The 19385-nt window shown below is 38.1% G+C and overlaps 3 protein-coding genes across 4 annotated transcripts; 1 reads left to right on the top strand and 2 right to left on the bottom strand.

The window, feature by feature from the left end:
• The first annotated feature begins 31 nt into the window (after positions 1–31).
• Positions 32–8840, top strand: bokb (BCL2 family apoptosis regulator BOK b). Its single transcript, XM_008434142.3, has 5 exons — positions 32–287; positions 660–1018; positions 2019–2147; positions 6783–6946; positions 7766–8840. Exons 2-5 carry the CDS (start codon positions 796–798, stop codon positions 7889–7891), a joined length of 642 nt encoding a protein of 213 aa, XP_008432364.1. The 5' UTR covers positions 32–287; positions 660–795; the 3' UTR covers positions 7892–8840.
• A 949-nt stretch (positions 8841–9789) lies between these two features.
• On the bottom strand, positions 9790–12300 carry thap4 (THAP domain containing 4). Of its 2 annotated transcripts, none has more exons than XM_008434145.3 (5): positions 12141–12300; positions 10952–11108; positions 10749–10858; positions 10249–10352; positions 9790–10092 (listed from the first exon to the last, which is right to left on the bottom strand). In XM_008434145.3, the coding sequence occupies exons 1-5, from the start codon at positions 12163–12165 to the stop codon at positions 9976–9978; spliced, it is 513 nt and encodes a 170-aa protein (XP_008432367.1). In that variant the 5' UTR covers positions 12166–12300; the 3' UTR covers positions 9790–9975. The 2 variants fall into 2 exon arrangements, with proteins under 2 accessions (XP_008432367.1, XP_008432365.1); XM_008434143.3 differs by having other exon boundaries at positions 10952–11111; positions 12141–12299.
• A 534-nt stretch (positions 12301–12834) lies between these two features.
• agxtb (alanine--glyoxylate and serine--pyruvate aminotransferase b) lies at positions 12835–16601 on the bottom strand. The gene is made up of 11 exons (XM_081597757.1): positions 16264–16601; positions 15656–15848; positions 15411–15475; positions 15183–15283; positions 15026–15096; positions 14856–14940; positions 14645–14743; positions 14131–14200; positions 13847–13942; positions 13535–13663; positions 12835–13158 (listed from the first exon to the last, which is right to left on the bottom strand). Exons 1-11 carry the CDS (start codon positions 16534–16536, stop codon positions 13051–13053), a joined length of 1290 nt encoding a protein of 429 aa, XP_081453883.1. The 5' UTR covers positions 16537–16601; the 3' UTR covers positions 12835–13050.
• Positions 16602–19385: the final 2784 nt, after the last annotated feature.

The raw sequence follows: 19385 nt of genomic DNA, 5'->3' as shown, positions 1-19385 counted from the left end.
GGGAAGGTGGAACAACAGGTAGGCGTCTTCTAACGGCGGCTCTCAAACAGTCAGCTCTGTGCACGGAAACAACTGGACCGAACCGAAATTGAGACCAGGACCCGAACTTCGCGGAGTGGGACCCAATTATTCTGTATAACATAGAAGGTTTTTACGCTTACAGTCGAGTTTTTTTTTTGAGAAGCTCAAGAGGTCCGAACTGAAAGGCTTACCCCCCCCCCCAGCTCCTTTGGAAATTTGGGATCAGGTCAAGTCATATCAGGAAAGAGGTGCATGAAATGCTGATGGTAAGAGTAAATTCAGTAAATGCAGTTTTTGATTTCTTTGTCTTTTCTTCCGCATTAGTTGGGATAAATATTTTAATTCGTACTCAGTCTTGCTCTGTCTCTGTCCCAATAAACGTTATCATGCCATCGCTGTTGTTGCATAATGTAAAAAGTGTTGCAATATCTTGACTATCCCACAGTGTGACTCAACAATAACGCCTCCGTCGTATTCTTATATAAGTTTCCGGTCACTTTTATTTCCTGTATGTACATTATTTTTAGTTAATAAATGTAAACAAATATTTTCTTTAATTCAGCCCATGATAGTATTTGCTTGTTTAGGGTAATATTTTGTTACCCTTCTAATAACCTCATTCTTATCTATCCTCACAGAAGCTGTTTTGTCCTCATCCTTGAACTTGGCTCCCCACTGGGAGGAAAAACCAGGACACTCTTGATTACACAGCTGATCCCCCCCTCCCCCCCAGAGGTCAGACTTTCACTGACCCAGATCCCTCAGGAGCAGGACATGGATGTTCTCCGGCGATCTTCTACGTTCGCCTCGGAGGTCCTCGATGTCTTCGACCGGTCGCTGACCGAGAAGGAGCTAGTGTCTCAGTCCAAAGCACTTTGCAGAGACTATATTCTATCCAGGCTCAATCAGAATGGGCTGGGTTGGTCCAAGACTGAAATTAACTTCTCTCCCCCAAATGGAGCGCTCGCCGAGGTGTCTCTGGTGCTTCTTTGTCTTGGTGAGAGGAGTTTTGGAATAATTGAGCTTTAAATCTAACTGTTTCTGTAGAGGGCCATTTATGTGTAGATGGACCGATCCCAGAAATTGGAATTGGCAAAATTTTCTCTTGATCGGCTCTGATCAATACATAGAAATTCTATTTTTTTTCTTTTCATTAAATGCAACAATATATGGACCGACCAATATGTGTTTTGATGCACTATCATGAGTGTAGCAAATGACAGATAATGGTTAAGGTGGTTAGATAATGCACAAGCGAGGATGCTCTCGTAATCCTGTCATTTAATGTTGGTTTCAGAACTGCTACCTCTACTTAGGAACATCCAGCAAACCTTTTGGCATGTATGTGTTTATAGTCCGTTGAAAAAAAAAAAGATTTTGCAATCGGTTAAACCTCAAAAATCCGTAAATCTGTGTCATCTCATCACTTTATTATCTGAAGCTGTCTCTGAGCCTTTTGGCACTGCTATTCTGTCTTTTTGCAAAAAATGTAGATATAAACTGACCTTGAAGAAATGAATTTGAAAAAGAAACCCATTAATTTTCTTCTTAATAATAACAGTAGATAGAATAAAAACACCTTAAAATCAGTCTCCTAATCTTTATCTGCCAGATAAAAATATAAAATACATCTCGTATATCTTAAGGGGGAAACTGTGAGAAATAACATGTACAACTACAAAACATAACGCATGTGAGATGCATGAAAATGGACTGAACAGCCTTTCAGACTTGAATATAAATAGATTTTTCTCCCACATATTTTCTATCGGCTATTTTCAGACATAGGCTTGGAGAAACGGATGAGTAAAAGACCATGTCTGAATCTACTCGGCGTCTGTTCTTTCTATTTACATTTCTGCACGCAGTTTTATGTTTAGTTTTGCCGATTTATTTAAATTTTACTGCTTGACAGTGTTTTGTCTCTTTCATGCTGCTTTAATGTTTTTTTTTTTCTCCCTAACAATCTGGTGTCCCTCTCTGTCTCTTGTTTCTAGGCGATGAGTTGGAGTGCATACAGCCCAGTCTGTACAGGAACGTGGCACGGCAGCTTAACATTTCAGTTGCCATGGAGAACGTGGTTTCAGATGCCTTTCTCGGCGTGGCAACAGAGATCTTCGCAGCAGGTATGCCATGACCCTGGAGGAGGAGGATGAGGAGGAGGTGGCGGTGATGATGATGATAATGATGATGATTGTAAACACGCTGTTTATTAAGTGTGTAGGAGCTCTGCCAGCACAGGAAGTGACTTGCAGTTGAAATTACAGATGAAGGCAGTTAGTGTGATTTAACACCGGTGACTCTGCAGTTTTCCTAGTTTGCAAGAGAGGGACTTTCAGTAAGAGAGAGTGGGTGAGTGGATAAATCAGTCATAGGTGGAGGGGGACATTATCTAAAAAAAAAAACAACACAGTCGTACATATTTTAACTTCATAGTTAAGAAACTTGTAAAGTTATACTTTGACTGAATGAAAAAGTTTCTAACTTGGGTTTTACAGCATGTTTGCCTTGAAAGAAATTCACAGGACTCCACAAATACTAGATAATGATCCAAGCAAAGTGGCCCCAGAGGAGAATGGTTATTTATGAACATCAGTCATAATTTTTCAAGCTGATCCCTTTGTAGACAAGCGACTAATTTGGTTCCAGTTCTTATGTAATCCTAAACAAAACCATTTTCCCCGCTAATTTATAATGCAGCCTATTGAATTATTACATAACTTCTCATTCAGATCTTGAGTTTTTAGAAGGAAATCTTTATATTATGGCGTTTCCTCAGCATGCTCTTTTTTCTGTCTGTTATCTTTGAATGCAGTAGTCTTGTGAGACATCATGGACCTTTTAAAGTTCTCTATCTTTGTTCAAATTTAAGTCTCAACATAGGACATCATCAACAACAAACACATACATCCAGTATATTACCCCCACATTACCCATCCCATTAACATTTTGGCCTGGCTCAACCCTACACACGTCACAACAAATAGCACAACATTTGAGAAGCAATTTGAAAATCCCTTTCAATTTTTTACCTTATTTTCTCTCATTTTAGAAGAAAAATAAAGTGTCCTTTAAGCTACTTGGTACCGAGGGAGGATTCTGTGACTTCCACTCCAGGGGAAGTTGACGTCTCCTGAGCAGAGATGTGAAGGCAACAATTTTCCCTCTGGGTGGAGTTTAGTTGTATTGGTGTCCCAAAGATAGCAATCAATGGACAATGCTCTAGACAAAGTCACATCACAGAAGACATTGCTTAAAAATGGCCAGTCCAAAAATTAGGAAGTCCTGGACATAAAAAAAAAACATGCGACTTAAATGACAACCTGAGCTTAAACAATGTTCACATTTATCTTCTATTTCTGTGTAAATCTTCAATAATCTGAATTTGGAACAATGAACCGTGTGTGCTTCCTTAAACTGAATAAGTGAGGCGAGCACAAGAGGAAACTTAATTAATCTTGGTGAGAACATTTTTCCACCATTCATCAAGAAAGTTGAGGCTTAGCTCACGCTCCCATGTGGCATGATTTTGGAATTTGAGTTATTAAATTCCAGGATGAGGCTTTATCTGTGAAGTACCTCCTTCATATACTTTGGCAATGTTGACAAATTTTTGAGCCTTGATCTAAATCTGAAATGCACATGGAGTCAAATGGTGATGGGTTTGGGAGTCAGTTTTTACGTTACGAAGATCCTGAATAAAAATGCTGTGTCATTGTATTTACACAAATATTTAAATCAAAAAATGTCTAACATGATCTCAATTCAATTCAGTTACACAATATTTATTTATCCAAAAGTGAAATTAAATGTTGTCACATATCATCCAAGCATCTTCAAAACATTGTTGTGAATGGTGATGCTTTGTGCAACAAGGATCCCCAGTAGCTGTCAGTTTTCTAACAAATGTTTGCCAGGTGTTTGAACCTGTAAAGAGAAAACTGAATGACATCACTACTTTTTGACTAATCTGGGAATTAATTTTCTGACCGTTTGTGAGCCTATATAAAGCATTGTTATACAATTTCAGATTCAGCTGATCTTCGGATAAAAAAACAAACAAAAAATACACTGACTTTACAGCAAAAATAAAGTCAGCTGCTGATGCAGCTGAACAATGGGAATTCTACAACCTTGATCCCAATAAGCACCCACTATTCAAAAAGGGAGTCCATCAGAAGAAACATCTATACTTCAGAAGTGACAGGATGTCATATTCCACAAAATGCTCTTCAGCTTGCTAATTTCTGTTTGCGTGCAAAATGTTAGACAAATGGTCCACATAAGCATCTTTTTGTACATTTGTTTCATGGAAAAGACTTCTTGAGTGAGAGAGGCAACAAATGAAAGGTGCGTGAGGATCTGATCAAATGCTGAAAAATGACCTCCGTTGTCGTTTCCTGGACGTGCTCTATAGGCTCTCTGGGGGAAATAAATTATGCAATCTCTATTAGGTTTTTCTTGTTGATACGAATCTTGAGTTCGGTTTACAGGTTGATATGATTTCTGGGTTTCTCAACAACAGATGTTCCTCGTTCACTACCAAAAACAGTGCTGACATTTTGAAGTTTCCAAAGAAAACAATTCCATGTTCTCTTTTGTAAGCCTCAGGGATAGATTTGAGGAATCCGGCTGCACTGTGATGAACATGCAACATTTGGCTCGATGCCTGGATGTGCCAAAAACAGACTTTCTTAATATAATTTTCATGCCTGCGCTCTGGCCGAATGTCTCCCCCACTCTGATGTCACAGGGCCGTAATTTGTGGAAATGGCGTGGGATTCCTCTGAAAGAACAACAAACTCGGGAGCTTGAGTTGCACTTTGCCTTTTGAGATCAGTTGAGAACTTTGATTAAAAAAGGAAACGCACACCCAAAAAAAAAAATAATATCAGACGTACTTTTTCCTTTCCTTTTGCTTTAAAAGTTTATTTTTAGCTTTTAGGTATTTGTTAGCATTCTTCAGCCCAAAAAGAAATTGAAGTGGCTCTGTTGTCCTCCAGTAAAATCAACATGGCTCGTCGCTCCTTCGTTTATCTTCTTCTGCCTCCCACTCCTGTTCAATTTCTTCCCGCCCTCCTCTTTTATCCCTGACAATCTCATGTCTATTCTTGGCCTGCTTCTCAGTAGGGACTGAGACATGATGTGCTCGGACAGCGTCCATGGACACTTATCTCATTTAAGCTCACCCACGGCTCTATCCCCTTATAGGCACCGTCAGACTCTGCAGGTCAGCCCCATGGAACATTCATGACAAAGCAAGCGGGACCAAAAGAGGCCAAAGACATTAGCCTTTAGCTGCATTCTTGAATGGCTATTATGAGAGGGCCAGCTTCCCTGAAAACTGTACCTAGAACTGACCGCGTGGCTGTAATCGTTAGGTCAGGCAGCTCCTTTTGTAGGCTTCAGTTTGTAGTTCTGTGTCAAAGTATTCATTCCCCATTTTACATTGTGTCCTATATAGATTTTATTTGATAAACCAACACAAAATGGAGCATAATTGTGAATCTTTTTTTCCATTTCTTTCTTAAATAATGCTCAAAGAATAAAAAAAATCTGTACACTGTGGGCTGCATTTTTATTCAGTTCTTTAAGTCAGTGTTCTGTAGACCAACATTTCACTTGCATCTGCAGAGTTTCTGGGTATGGCTATGGGTACAGTTCAAGCTTCATCAGATTAGATGGCAAGCACCTGCTGGATAGTAGTTATTAAGTCTCGTCACAGATTCTCAATTGGATTGTGATCTGGACTTTGGGTAATTCTCTTCCTCCTTTAAATTAGCTTCGTTTGGGTCTGGCCAACTTTCCATGATGTCACCATCACCTTGCTTCACCTGGAGTATCATGTGTTTAGTGTGAAATGCACTTAGCTTTTCATCACACATGGAGCTTTGTTTGTTCATTAGTAGAAATGAATGGTGTAAAACATAAAAAACCTCTTGTAAGAACAGAAGCAATGCAGATAACTGGTTCTCTAACAAAACTCTTAGGCCTTCGTGAAACAACCGCCTTTATACCAATATAAAATTACACACAGGTAGTCTGTTTTGAAATGAATAATTCGGTTTTTTTTTTCTGAAATCAGTTCTTTGCATTCTTTGTTTATGGGTAAGTAGAGCTAAAAGCAAATGCATGGCACAATTTATTGTGCTTCTTTGTGTCCTATTAAATCAAAAATAATATTTTGGTTGTAACATAACAAAATGTGGAAGAGCTTTTACGTTATGTTCTTTTCCACCTTTTAAGCTATGGTCAGTGGCATCATAATCCCAACCTCTTTAATTGACAGCAAGGCTGGCGGTTTGTATAAGACCTCTTATCAGTCACATTAACTCAAATTACTCTGGTTTGTTGACCTGAACCTGCCGTTTTATTTTTATTTCAGTACAAGGTCCAATGGCTGCACAATATGAAAACTCAGAGGGGAGACGGGTTGTTGCCTGGAAATAAAGGATGGCTAATGTTGTAAATAAAGGCTTATTGATTCCTGTCCAGAAATTCAGCTTCCGTGAAAAGGAGAAACCGATGTCCTTTTATTTTTGTTTCTGGTCCATTATGCACCCGGCACAGTGACTGTTGGAGAGAATCGGTATCGTTAGCAACCAAAACCTGTATTCCAAGTTAAACACGCAGAAGCACGGGATGAGATCAGCAGCAGTGTTTTCTTAGATCAGTTCAGTTTTGGCTGTATATACACAGTTAAAATCAAACCTACTGCACTAATGTCTTTAATGCTTTTATTTAATTTTTTTGTGCTGTAGGTATAACATGGGGTAAAGTGGTTGCCATGTATGCAGTAGCTGGAGCCCTGGCAGTGGACTGCGTCAGACAGGGACATCCCACCACAGTGCACATCATAGTGGACAGCCTTGGACAGTTTGTCCGCAAATTTCTCGTTCCCTGGCTGAAGAGACGGGGAGGATGGGTGAGTCTGTGGTGTTTTTTTGTTGTTGTTTTTTTGTAATTTCTCTGAATTGATTCAGAAGCAAGACTGCTGCTGTGTAACTGGCCCTCATTTACAAACCCTAAAGGAAGTTGCTAAACTAAGAAATGTGGGTTTAAATCAATTAAACAACCTTATACTACACTTTTGATGCACTGCCTTGCCTTCTTGCTAAATTATTTACATAGGACTGAGAGAAGATGTCGCACTGTTTGTGAGGGAGAGGGGTGACTGTAAAACTGCACTTTATCAACCATGTTCATTTCATAAAGCTACAGTATCCAGCTAAATGTTTATGAAATAAAATCAAAACTTGACCTATTTGTAGTCTCATCCCACTACTGGCTACCGTACACAATATTTAAATCTGTTATTTTACGTCTTTAAAAGTCACAAACAGTGACTTTTAAAGACGTTTAAAATCCAAAAAGTGATTACCATAAACATTTGGTAGATTTGAGAAAGTCTAAAGATGTTCATGAATAAAGAAAAAATATGGCACAACTGTACAGATTTTTTTTTCCACTGTAGGAAAATCAAGGATATTTCTATTCTACTTTAAAGGTACAAAGGTTTTGCAAAACTCAAAAATGTTTAATAACCTCAAAAACCATCAATGAGCACTGTAAAAATATTACTACAAAGTACAACAAAGGTTTGACCCAAAGTGATTCAAAATGCTAGCAGATTTAGGTTTGAAAACCTTAAATGAAAACAGCATTTAAGAAATAAAGCACTTTCTAAATCAGCAAACTTCTGGCATCACTTTTTAAAATAAACTCCGCTTTCCCTTTCCATCAGGCAGAGATTATGAAATGTGTGGTGAAGATGGACTGCACTCCTGAACGTCCCTGGCTGTCATCAGTCATCGACTCCCTGAAATATTTTCTCACTACTGTGTACGTCTACATCATGAAGGAGCAGTGAACTGGTGAAAACATAGGACTCAAATCTCTGTCTTGTCGATGAAAGGTGAGACGGAAATGCTCGCTGTGCCTGATGAGGATTGAGCTTTCCCAGCTCTTCCCTTTGTGTTGCTGAATGGTCACTGACAAATGTTTCATCAGCAGTGTCATGTTTTGCACAAGCCTGCGAGTGACTACCCTTCTACCAAAGAGTAGTCGCCTGATGTTTTCAGCGGAGAATTGAGGATAATCTTAATATTTAACAGCATAAATGTTATTTTTCACAACGCGCTCCACCTGTTGTACGCTTCTTCTCACTGTTTATCAAATTGCAGTAAACACTCCTTCTCTGATTTAACGCAAGGCTGTACTTACTGCCGATGTCCTGTGGGAGATTTGCTCTTTTTAGAATGTATATTTCCAGAGGAGAGCAGAAGGTGACTTCTGGATTGCTAAGCTAGCTGGTAACATTACCTGAGAGGTTTCTGGTGCCTGCAGAGGATAAGATTTCACCCTGCTGAGTCCACTTTCTCTGAGCAGCATTTGGCTGTATTGTTTACATTTCAGGAGATGAAACTATTGTGCTTTCGCCGAAGCACAAGCTGCGTCTCCCTTCAAATCCAGCTCAAAGTGACGATGTAAATGTATACATATTTTTTAATTTAAACAAGTTTTTTTTTTTCAGCCATGCCCATTTTTTTTAATAACTTTTAGATGATTTTCACAAACTACATGATATTTTTTGCTTTACTGACTTCAGTTTTGAACCTGTATATTTTATTTATGATTTTAAGATTATTTATATATTTGGTGATAAACAATTGATTCCACCGCAGCATAAAACCTGCCACTACAGCAAGCACTTCAAGATGAATGTGTGTATTGGGTTTAAAGTACAGTGTTATTTTTGCAACTGTGTCTGCTCTATTTTTTTTAAACCCACAATAAATTTCAACAAATGCTTACCTATACTTATATGGCCTTTTATTTTGGTTCTCCAGCTGTTAAAAATAATTTTATTTTGTAAGAACTTGATGAAGCTTCAGAGTGGTGCCTAAACATGTCTCAGGAATTGAAAAGTTCAAAGATTAATGTGCTATAAAAGGTTTTCACAAATCTAAAATTGAGTCATTCCAAATGCAAAATGCAATATTTGATTCAAAAACAGTAAAGTTTACCACCTTTTTAATATTTTTACAATTGGTCTGATAAGGCCAAAGCCATTGTTGCAGACATCTAGTGTGAATTTGACAAAGTTTCCATAAGAAATATTTAAACTGAGAAACATTGGGATGTTCGAAAATGTGTTCATTAGTTGGGTAAATTAAACTGTTAAGGCTTTTCTTCACCAATGTTTTTCTTTGGAGGTCTTTGCAGGAATTTTATTTGTAAAGTAGACAACAGCATATGGTTTGAGGCCATTTCAGTCTTAAAAGCTTTTCTGGCAAATTTCAGATTTCGACTGACTTATGGTTTTAGTTATCAATCCCTTCCAGTGAGTAATTCGCTGGCTCTAATCAGAGACAGATGACATCCAGGCAGAAGAATAAGCCAGAGTTCCCAGTGCAGGTGTGTTACTGGTCACATTAACAGCAAGCCGTTAGTTACCATATTCTTTATCACGTATGACACAACCACATGGTCTGAAGTACTCACAATTTTTTGCAAAAAAAAAGACTGATTTTCTAATATAGGCTGCAATCATTACCCATTTACAGTTTGTAAACTCTACATAGGTCTTATGAAAATTTTTTGGTTGAATGACTTAACATTAAGAAAGTTAAACGCTCCGATCTCGGGTTTTTAACTTAAAATACCAATTTTTCTGTCCTAATCACCTTTTGATGCAGGCTTAAAATGAGGCCATGTGCAAAACCTAATTTCTTTTGCTAATTTAAGTCAGTTATCAAAACGAAAACGTTACCGTTTTAAGTTTAATCTTTATTACCCATTAGAACCACGTAGATTCAAAACAGGGACATATTTATTTTTTAAAAATGCATGACAAACTCCCTGAGAAAGAAAAGTTTTCGGACCCACACTCCTAAGATGTTGCTCTGACAGGTGTGGGGATAAAAAGCAATGGCAAGGCCGTGGCTGGTTGAGTCAAGATGACCGGGTGTAAGTGATGTGCAAGTGCTGAGTGAGCGGCTGGTTGTCAGTTGCCATGGAAACAGTCTGTTCAAGCTTCCCGTCTGGTCGAAGTTGCAAGACTCTGCCAATCTGAAAGAAAAGAGAAAAGTAACAATAATCAAAGTGACAGAAAGCAAGTTATGTGCTATATAAGGAAAATATAGCATTCTGAACGCTTATGGAGGCTTTCGGAATACAGTAATATCAGCTCATTTCTGGGTATAAATGATGACTGATCAGTTTCACCTGTTGTACATGGGGCTCTTTGGCAAAAGAGATTCTACCCAGGCTTTGAGACTGCAGCTTGAGGTGATTTCCTGTCAGCTCCCCCTCTTCAACCTCCACCAGACCTACATAAAAACACAACATCCAGCCTTGAAACAAGCCATGCGAGTAGGGATATAGCGAAGGCATGAACAAGAAAAGCCAAGAGACGAGAATATCTCTGCAGACAGAACACATTCGTCCTGTGTTGAGACAAACTGAAAACTGTAAATTCAATGACTTGAGAGCAAAGAAAAAGAAAACAAATGACAAAGCGGCCATTTTTAGTGTTTGTTTACATGTCTGTAACAGGCTCTAAATCAGAGCCAGTTATACCTGACATAACTGCTGCAGAATCTCATTCTGCATTTCAATATAATGGCATTTGTGAGTTCCAAGTTTTTTTGTTTTTTTTTTTAATCAGAAGAACGTAAAACGGCACTAATTATCAGAAACTTGGTTGTGTTTAGTTACTGCCTTACCAGAGTTCTGTGCGATGATGAAGGCCACTTTGTTTGTCCCCGGCTGGATTCGAATGAAACCGCATTCTCTGTGAAGAGGCTTATTGGACTCCGCATGAAACGCGTTAAACCTAAACAAAACAGTCAGGAATGAGCTGGAAATATGATGGAAACAAGTTTAATTCAAAGCTGAGTCAAAGTCTAGCTCTGCAGGGTTAACGTACGTAAAGTTGATGACTGGTTGCCCAACATGACTGAAATGCAGCTTTTCAGTGTATCGGAAAGGTTTTATGGTGGGGAAGGTTCCTTCTCCGGGTTCGTCGCTCTCCCAGGTACCCAGCAACCAGCTGAGAGGCTTGAGGACGGGATTCAGCTCCACCGCTACTGAAAATAAACACACACAGGTCAAGAGTCCACTCTCAATAAAACCCTGGTAAACACTCCCTGTGTGATGTGATTTTTAATTAAGCGAGTGTGTGTGTCCATGCTCTTTATAAAGCAGAAAATTATTTTAGTTTGCCTTCAGTAAACACGGCCCAAATGCTAGGGTTTAGATTCTTTACAGAAAAAGGACGAGGTCTCTGTCAATATGGTCTACAAATTTTCCATTGCATAAAAGGATCCAAGTTATTTTAACAGAAAATAGAAACACACATAGTGTGGTTACAAACATTGTTCAGATGGTGGCAACAGTTAAGATTGAAACTTAGGGGCTCAGAAACCGAGTCTGGTTCTCAGGGCGAAAAGAGAATGAGTTGAACAAACATGATACAGAAATGCACGGAGAAACTAAAGAGCACAATATTAATCTCAGTGTGAAATATTTCATTAAAATGATTGGACGAATTAAAAAAAGTCTAATTTAAACATCATAATGAAAATCCGACAAAATAAATAGTCTTGGGACAATTAAAATAAATTTCCTGCAGAATCTGTATACTGGTCTGAATCCAGAAGATGGCAGTAGAGTACTGTATGACGTGGATGAAAAACACTCGAGGAAGAAGAAACTTATGGCAGGAAGACGACTGAATCCAAATAAGACAAAAAAAGTAAAATTAAATCTGCCAAATAAAACGAGCAGTTAAAAAAAGATGAAAAGTCACTTGACATGCGCAGTTCACAGTATACATAAAGCGGCGGTGTCTTGTTTGTTTATGTTAAACTCCAATGCATGCACAAAGGTTACCTAAATGAAGTGCATGGCAAAAGTAAATGTAACAAGAAAATAATTGCAAATATTTTATGAAAATCAGTAACTTATTTAAGAAAAAGTCTAAAGATTTTTTTAACAGTCTCAACGACCGAGATGCCGTGTCACTGTGGCAAATCATTTAAGCAGTAAAACCAAAATCCTTTAACATTGTTTCATTTATAGTTTAACCTTAATTTAAACATGACTTCCGGACTTACCGTTGCCATCAGTGGGAGACGCCATGGACAAATTGAGCTTCTGGACGGAGAGTATGAATCCTAACAAAGGACACAAATATAAAGCGAAAGACGCAAAGAGGTAGGACCTGTTTTGACGCAGCTAACGAGCGAGCACCGCATGGACTCCTGGGAAGTGTAGTTTGTCGGCGGTGACAAGGTGCATGAGATGACAAACTAAATGAGCACAGCTATTAATAATTAGTTGAATTAGAATTGAGCTAACCAAGTTGAATATGATTTAAATGTTAAATCTCCAAGCTTTTGACTCAAACAAGTGACAGTACTGTTGCCTCGCAAGAAGTTCCTTGGTTTGAATCCCAACCAAGGGTCTTATTGCAATTAATTTGCAGGTTTGCACGCAGGTGTGAGTTCTCTTAAGGTTCTCCAAAAACATGACTTTCTTTGGGTGCTTAGTTGAGTTGCTCTGTAATGAACTGCTGGTCTGTCCAGGGCGTACTCTTTCTCTCACCCACCTACTACTGGATATAGGCAACAGTTAACTCTGTTGCTGCAAGGATAAGCAGTTATGAAAATAAGATAGTTGGAACAGTTTGCTTGAGATATATATATATATATATATATATATATATATATATATATATATATATTTTTTTTTTTTTTTAAATATCAGGACATTGCAGCTTTTCCGTTTAACGACACTGGAGCATTTCAGTATTTCAGAAAACAGACTTTATTAACATCATCAGTACACTCAGCATGGCAGCTTCTGCAACTTTATCTTAATAATAGCAAACATATACAAGGGCTATGCTGAAAAATCCTTAGAGTAGGTAGCACTAAGAGATTTCTGCACTTTATTCAATGTTCCAACCATGTTGGATATATCTTATGAATGTGTGCAGAGTTGGTGCTGTGAGAATATGAGTTCTTAAGCCTTGCTCTTTTTGCAGTTCTTCAGAGCATCTGCCAGGGCATGCAATGCCTTGTCAGCATTGGTCTTCTCGCAGTTGTATCCCATCAAGCCGATTCTAATCACCTAATTAAAACAGAGAGTGCATTAATGCCTGCAGTGACTCAGTTGGATTATAAAAAAAAAGAAATTAAAAAACTGACGCAAGTCTTTCGACGCAGTTTCTGATGTATTTAGATGGAATGTATTTTTTAAATATACATGCTAACATGTCTGTTATTTTGTATCTAGGTAGAAACAGATCTAATGTGTGCAATGTCAAATGTTTAATTAAAACATGAATAGGATGTTAAAAAGAAAAGGCATTGCATTTTTATTATATGTTTTTTTTCTTTTTTTTTTCCAAAATATTATGAGGTCTAAAGGTTATATCTCTTAAATCCCCTTTAGTGACCCTAATGATGAGACCTTTGCATGTTCGCACTTCTAAAATGAAACCAACCATGCCGACGGATGGACCCAGTCCTCCTGTCATCTCCATCTGGTGATTCTTCATAATGTAGGTGAGCATCTCTCTCCACTCATAGCCTTCGGGGATGGATATGGTGGTAACAGAAGGAAGCCTCAACTCCTGCATGAAACACATCATGCCAAGAAAATTGTTTTAGCATACTTTTTGACCAACTGGTTTTAGTGTATTTGTCCCATTTTCTCACATGCTTCTTTCAAATGTACGTTCTACAGTTACTAATCAAGCAAAAAAACCAAAACAAAACAAAACGATATATGTTTCTGAGCTTTTCAACTGTCTTACTTTGTCAGGGATGAAAAGCTTGAGACCTAGGTCTTCTAGTCCTTTGTATAAGTAGGCTGCAACCTCTTTGTGTTTCCTCCAGGACTCTTCCAACCCCTAGAGGGAGACAAAGTTTGGTCATTTTGTAGACTAATTTTAACTTCCATTTAGGAAAACCAGCAGATTTGTAATGAATAATGAAAAGAGAATTTGAACTAAGTACAGTTTAAAGTCTAAAGGGAAATCTTAAAGTATTAAATTCAGTTGATGTGGTAAGGTGGAAAAATAGTGAAATATCTCTTTACCCTTTCAGCAAGAATTGCCAGACTCTCTCTCAGTGCAAAGAATCCAGAAACAGGACCAGTGTGGTGATATCTAAAACCCAGAGCAAACTATTATCTCTTATCTGTTCTTTTTGACTTACAATTTTTATTCAAAGACTTTGTGTAGTTTAACTTTAAGGTAGCACTTAAAGAATAACTACAAACAAAATGAGTATCTTTGGTCTGGTAACTGTTTGCAAGGTATAATGCAAAACAGAAAATGTATTTTGTTTCATTTGTGCACATCACCAAAAATGAGGAATTTTAACATCTCATTCGTCATTTGTTTCTTCTGTAAATTTTGAATTTCCTTTATCACTAAGTGAGAAGCAAACATTTATAACTGAGAATTATACATCAACTGAAAGTTAAACATTACAACACAAGCAACGTGTGTTATATTTCTGATCATAAGCTTTAAAAACTGAACTGGACCTATTTATTAGAATAAGCTGAATTACTTTGTTGGCACAAATAATAAAAAAGAATCACTCACCCTCTTGTTGGACTGCCATTACAACCCCAGTAGTCGGACAAATGTGTCATGTCAAAGACATACGATACTGGCTTGGTTTTCCTGTTAAACATCTTGTTACTGTGTTGGGGGAACAAAAAAAAATTAGGCAGCTTTAATAATTTGCCTAATCTTTTCTTTTCTTTTTTTTTTGGCTAGACATTCAGTGATGCACTACAGTGTTCAGTCTTACCATGCTCTATCATTAAAAGAGATGGGTGCTGTGCCAGGAGGTGCATTAAGAGCCTTCTGAGAACCAGTGTACAGGATGTCAATTTCTTTGAACACAATAAGAAATGTAAAAAAAATCAGATAGATGCCAAACGCCGAACAGAAGTATTGTGATTTTATTTGTTGACCTACTTTGTTTGTCCATAAAAATTGGAGCTGCTCCAAGTGAGGCCACACTATCAACTAGGAAGATGCAATTGTGTCTGCAGAACATACAATATAGGGCTGTGAGAAATGTGCCTTAATGTGAACATATTTCAGTTTAAAGATAAGCTGGATAGAAACCTACTTTCTGCAAATGTCTCCAAATCCATCCACTGGGTGGCAGAGGCCAGCAGAGGACTCTCCGTGCGCAAGAAAAAACAAGACCGGCTTGTGTTTTTCTATGGCCTAAAACACAAAGAGTTTTAATCACCCAACTCTTCTTATTCTCTTATTCTCCAATGAACCCAAGTCTCCTTGAAGAAAACAATTCAGATGTTCAGTTATAGTCAGAGTTGTAAGACAAAGTCCAAACCTGTTCGATTTCCTTATTGGTGTAACATCCTCCAGGCGCCTTTACCAGTCTGTGTACATTGGCACCTCAAGTCAGAACAAACAAACGAAAAGGAATTTCATAAATAAAGGAGTATAATAGTTATCTCAGAATACATATAAATACTATATATATTTTAATTGAGTTTCAGTTTCAGTGTTGATAGGGGGGGTTAGTGATCAATCAAGTGTGTGCGTAAAGCCAAGTGTAAAACATAAACATTATACCCATTCTTTCCGCAATTTCAGATACGCGCTCTCCCCAAATCCCGTTGACGGCAATGAGGACGCTCTCCCCTGGCTCCACAATGTTGAACACGGCGCACTCCATGGCTGCGTGTCCGGAGCCGCTCATTGATATGGTCATGTTGTTCTCTGTCTGAAAGGCGTACTGGATGCCCTTTTTGATATCGTTCATGATCTGTGACACGAATTTAAAACGTGAAACAGGCTTTTAGTTCGATGTAATTGAAACTAGAAGGCTATATTCATCTGCGGTAGCAGTGAGTGTGCGCTTCACAGTGCGTAATTACGCACAGACCTTATATTATATATATATATATATATATATATATATATATATATATATATATATATATATATATATATATATATATATATATATATATATATAGAAAGAAAACTAGCAATTTAGTGGCGATAATCAAAGCAACCGCCAACATCTCTCCAAATAACAAAACTGTATCAAAAGCTCTCACAAATAATAAAATTGAACCGCATCTTCAAAGACCAAAAGGCAACCGATATGAAACTCTTTTTCTCGCAACAAACCAAATCTGAGATGACTGAATCCTACTGATCGTCAGAACAGTTACCTCATACATTTCTGGATGCAGGTGACCAATTATAGGCTTGCCTCCTGCTGCTAAGACACGTGGAGGAACGTTTGAAGGCCCCGGACCGAACAGGTAACGCACAGGCACTTCTAGCGGTCGCAGCATGCATTCGGGCGGCGGGATAGAGACGGAGGACATTGAGCGCTCCAGACGCTGCAGCAGCGGGGCGCTCCGAGCAGCGAGTGGACCGTCAAGAGCCGCTGCCGCCAGCTGAGCTAGCGACGCGCTCCGGCCGAACAAAGCCCGCTGCATAACGGCCGGAGTCCTGAACCAGAGAAGCCTGCAAGGGTGGAGGTCACCTATGAGAGATGCCGAAACTGAGCCTGGGAGTGAGTACGGGTGAACATTTAAAACAGACAGGTCCTTGACCTGGTGGGTAAGGGCGTGCGTCATTTTACGCAACAAAGTGTAGGACAGCAAACTGTTAATAGTAAGAGAACAGGATGCTCCATGAACCCTTCTGTTTATGTTGTAAGTGTTTTGGTAAATAACATTGTTTGAGCTTTTTACAGAGCAAACGTATTCACACCCCTTGAACTTTTGCACAGTGTCTCAGTTTATAACCAGTGCAGCATCTTCTCGTGAAATTCTATATGAAAGAATACAAGAAAGTAGCTTGTTCTTGTGAATGGAAGTAGAAAACATAGTTTAATAAATATTTTAACTAAAACATATCTAAAAGGTGGGTTCTAATCAATAATTCAAAGATGTTTTGGGAGAGTTTACCGCTTAAAGTTTCCAACAATGTGTATCTAATTTGCTAATCTATGGATTTATATTTCTGCACATCCTAGCCCAGTGTTAAGTCACACCCAAGGTCCTCAGTTGGATGTAGTGCTTAAATGAGGAACATGTGTCGATCTATATCACTCCACAGTGTCCTGGTGAAAAGGGTGCAGTGTCAGTGTTTTGACACACATTGTGTTTTTGCATCTACACCAGAGAGTTACATTTTGGTTTCATTTGACAACAGCGACGGCTTTCTTCTTGTCATTGTCTCATGAAGGTCAGGTTTGTGGGTTGCACCGCTGTGGTGCAAATTCTCCTGCTTGTGGATCTTTGCAGCTCCTCCAGAGTTACCGTGAGCCTCATAAATGCTTCTCTATTGGTGGATGACCAAGTCAGGTTTGCTGGTGTGCCAGACTCTTCATTTTTAGATGATAGTTTGAAAAGTGTTCTAATATAGTTATAGCTTTGAATATTGTTTTCCAACCCACTCTAGAATTCTTCACCACCTGAATCCTAGTCTTTCTGGTATGATGTTCATGATGTTTGATCATTATGGTTCTCTAATAAACCATTGGAGGCTTTTAACAAAATAGCTGTATACTGAGATTAAATAAATTGCTTATTTTAATAAGGTGACTCCTGACTTCAGTTTGTTGTGCTGGCTTTTATTTAGGAGTAAACAGGCTTAGTATAAAAGTATGCCAGCTCTCTAGATTTCCCATTTCTAAATAGTTTTCAAAAGTGTGCTACTGCCTTGGGTTATTGTTGTGATCAATACACAACAATTCATTCATACAGAATGAATGACATAAAGACATTCATTCTGTATGAATGTCTTTATGTAAGGAATGTCTGTCCATGACCCACATGCATGCACAGGACTAGTTTTGGTGATGCATTTCTGGTTTAGATCTGCAACTCTTGAAACCAAAGTACTGCACTTGGCAGCTTAGAACCGGCTGACATTGGTTTGTTTGAGGTGATTTGTTGACTTTGTCTGCGCCGTCTGTCACAGCAGCCTTTGCGATGTTTAGAGGAGCCTCCTCTCAGAGAGCCAATCCGGTGTCTTGGTTGAGGAAGTGGGGCAGGCCAATGCATCCACCCACCAACCCATATAAAGGTACAAACACCCAGCCAAAGGCACTCAAAGTTCTTTTTTTTAAATATGTTTATGCTCTGTACAAAATTTAAAAAATGATTTCATGATTTCCACTTTAAACAAATTTCCAATAAAAGTGTTTAATCATGTTACGTTAAAGAAAGGAGAACATGCAGTCATCCAGAAGCAATTTTCATTTCAAACTTTTGTTTGTGCATGCTTAAACTGAAACGTCACTGACGTTATGTTGCAAGAGTTATTAAAATTTGAACAGTTTCGACATCAGCTCCAAACTTCACACCATCTAAGTGAAATATTAAAACAAGTCTGTCAATTTAATACTGTACATTAGTGTAGAAGTCTGGGTGACTGGGTAAATAATTACACAGAAGATAAATAAGTGACATTAGCTTTTCTGCTTTCTCTGGATGGTATACTTAAGAGACATGTTGAAGAACTCGGGAGATGAACGGCTTTCTAGAAATATATAAATCAGTTATAGTAACATTACATCTAGTTAAGTTTTCAACAAATATTATTCTGACTTAAACAAGGTTTGTACTTTTTGACTTTGTCAGCAATTGTTGTGAAATTGTTATATTTACAGGTCACACCATTCTGTTTTGTTCTCATTGTGTGTTTCCTGTATTTTCACATCATATAACAGCTTTTATTTGTTTATTATTATGCTTACAGCCTGCATTAAAATATCTCTGAATCATATTGTCAGTGTTACTATTATTTTAACGAGGGCAATTATAAATGGGGGTTTTGTTCTGCTATTCTGTTTGACATGCCTTTACTATTACATGTTGTGTTAAGGGGATTAATGTGGCACACTCCCCAGAATTAAAGATGACACCTGAAATTTTAGGTTTAATATCAATACCCCTCTTAACTTAAAATAGCCTGTTCAACTTATTGTTTACAACCTAGAATTAAACAAATGCATGGTTGTACTGTATTTAAAATGTGTACTTACTACCTTTATCAAGGGACTTGCTAATATCAAGGCACATTTTATGAACTCTGTTACAATTTATTTTCTGTTCTTAGATTTAGTTTAGCCTTTGTTCTGAAATGAATATAGGATAGAAGTTTGCTCTCTACCAGAAAATCCTAAAAGAGAACGGACATCAGTTTGAGGCCTTTAGTTCAAGCGCACTTGGGTTATGCAGCCAGTCCATGCATGTTTGACTGAAATTAAGTGAAACAAAAAGAAACAAAAAACAAAGCAATCAAACGTGATTTTATCTTGTCAAAGTCTGGACTT

The sequence above is a fragment of the Poecilia reticulata genome, chromosome 17 (assembly GCF_904066995.2).
Source record: "Poecilia reticulata chromosome 17, P_reticulata-male-v2, whole genome shotgun sequence".
Classification (NCBI taxonomy): Eukaryota; Metazoa; Chordata; class Actinopteri; order Cyprinodontiformes; family Poeciliidae; genus Poecilia; species Poecilia reticulata.
Note: the sequence above shows the minus strand (reverse complement) of the source record. Positions and strands in the feature narration are given on the sequence as shown.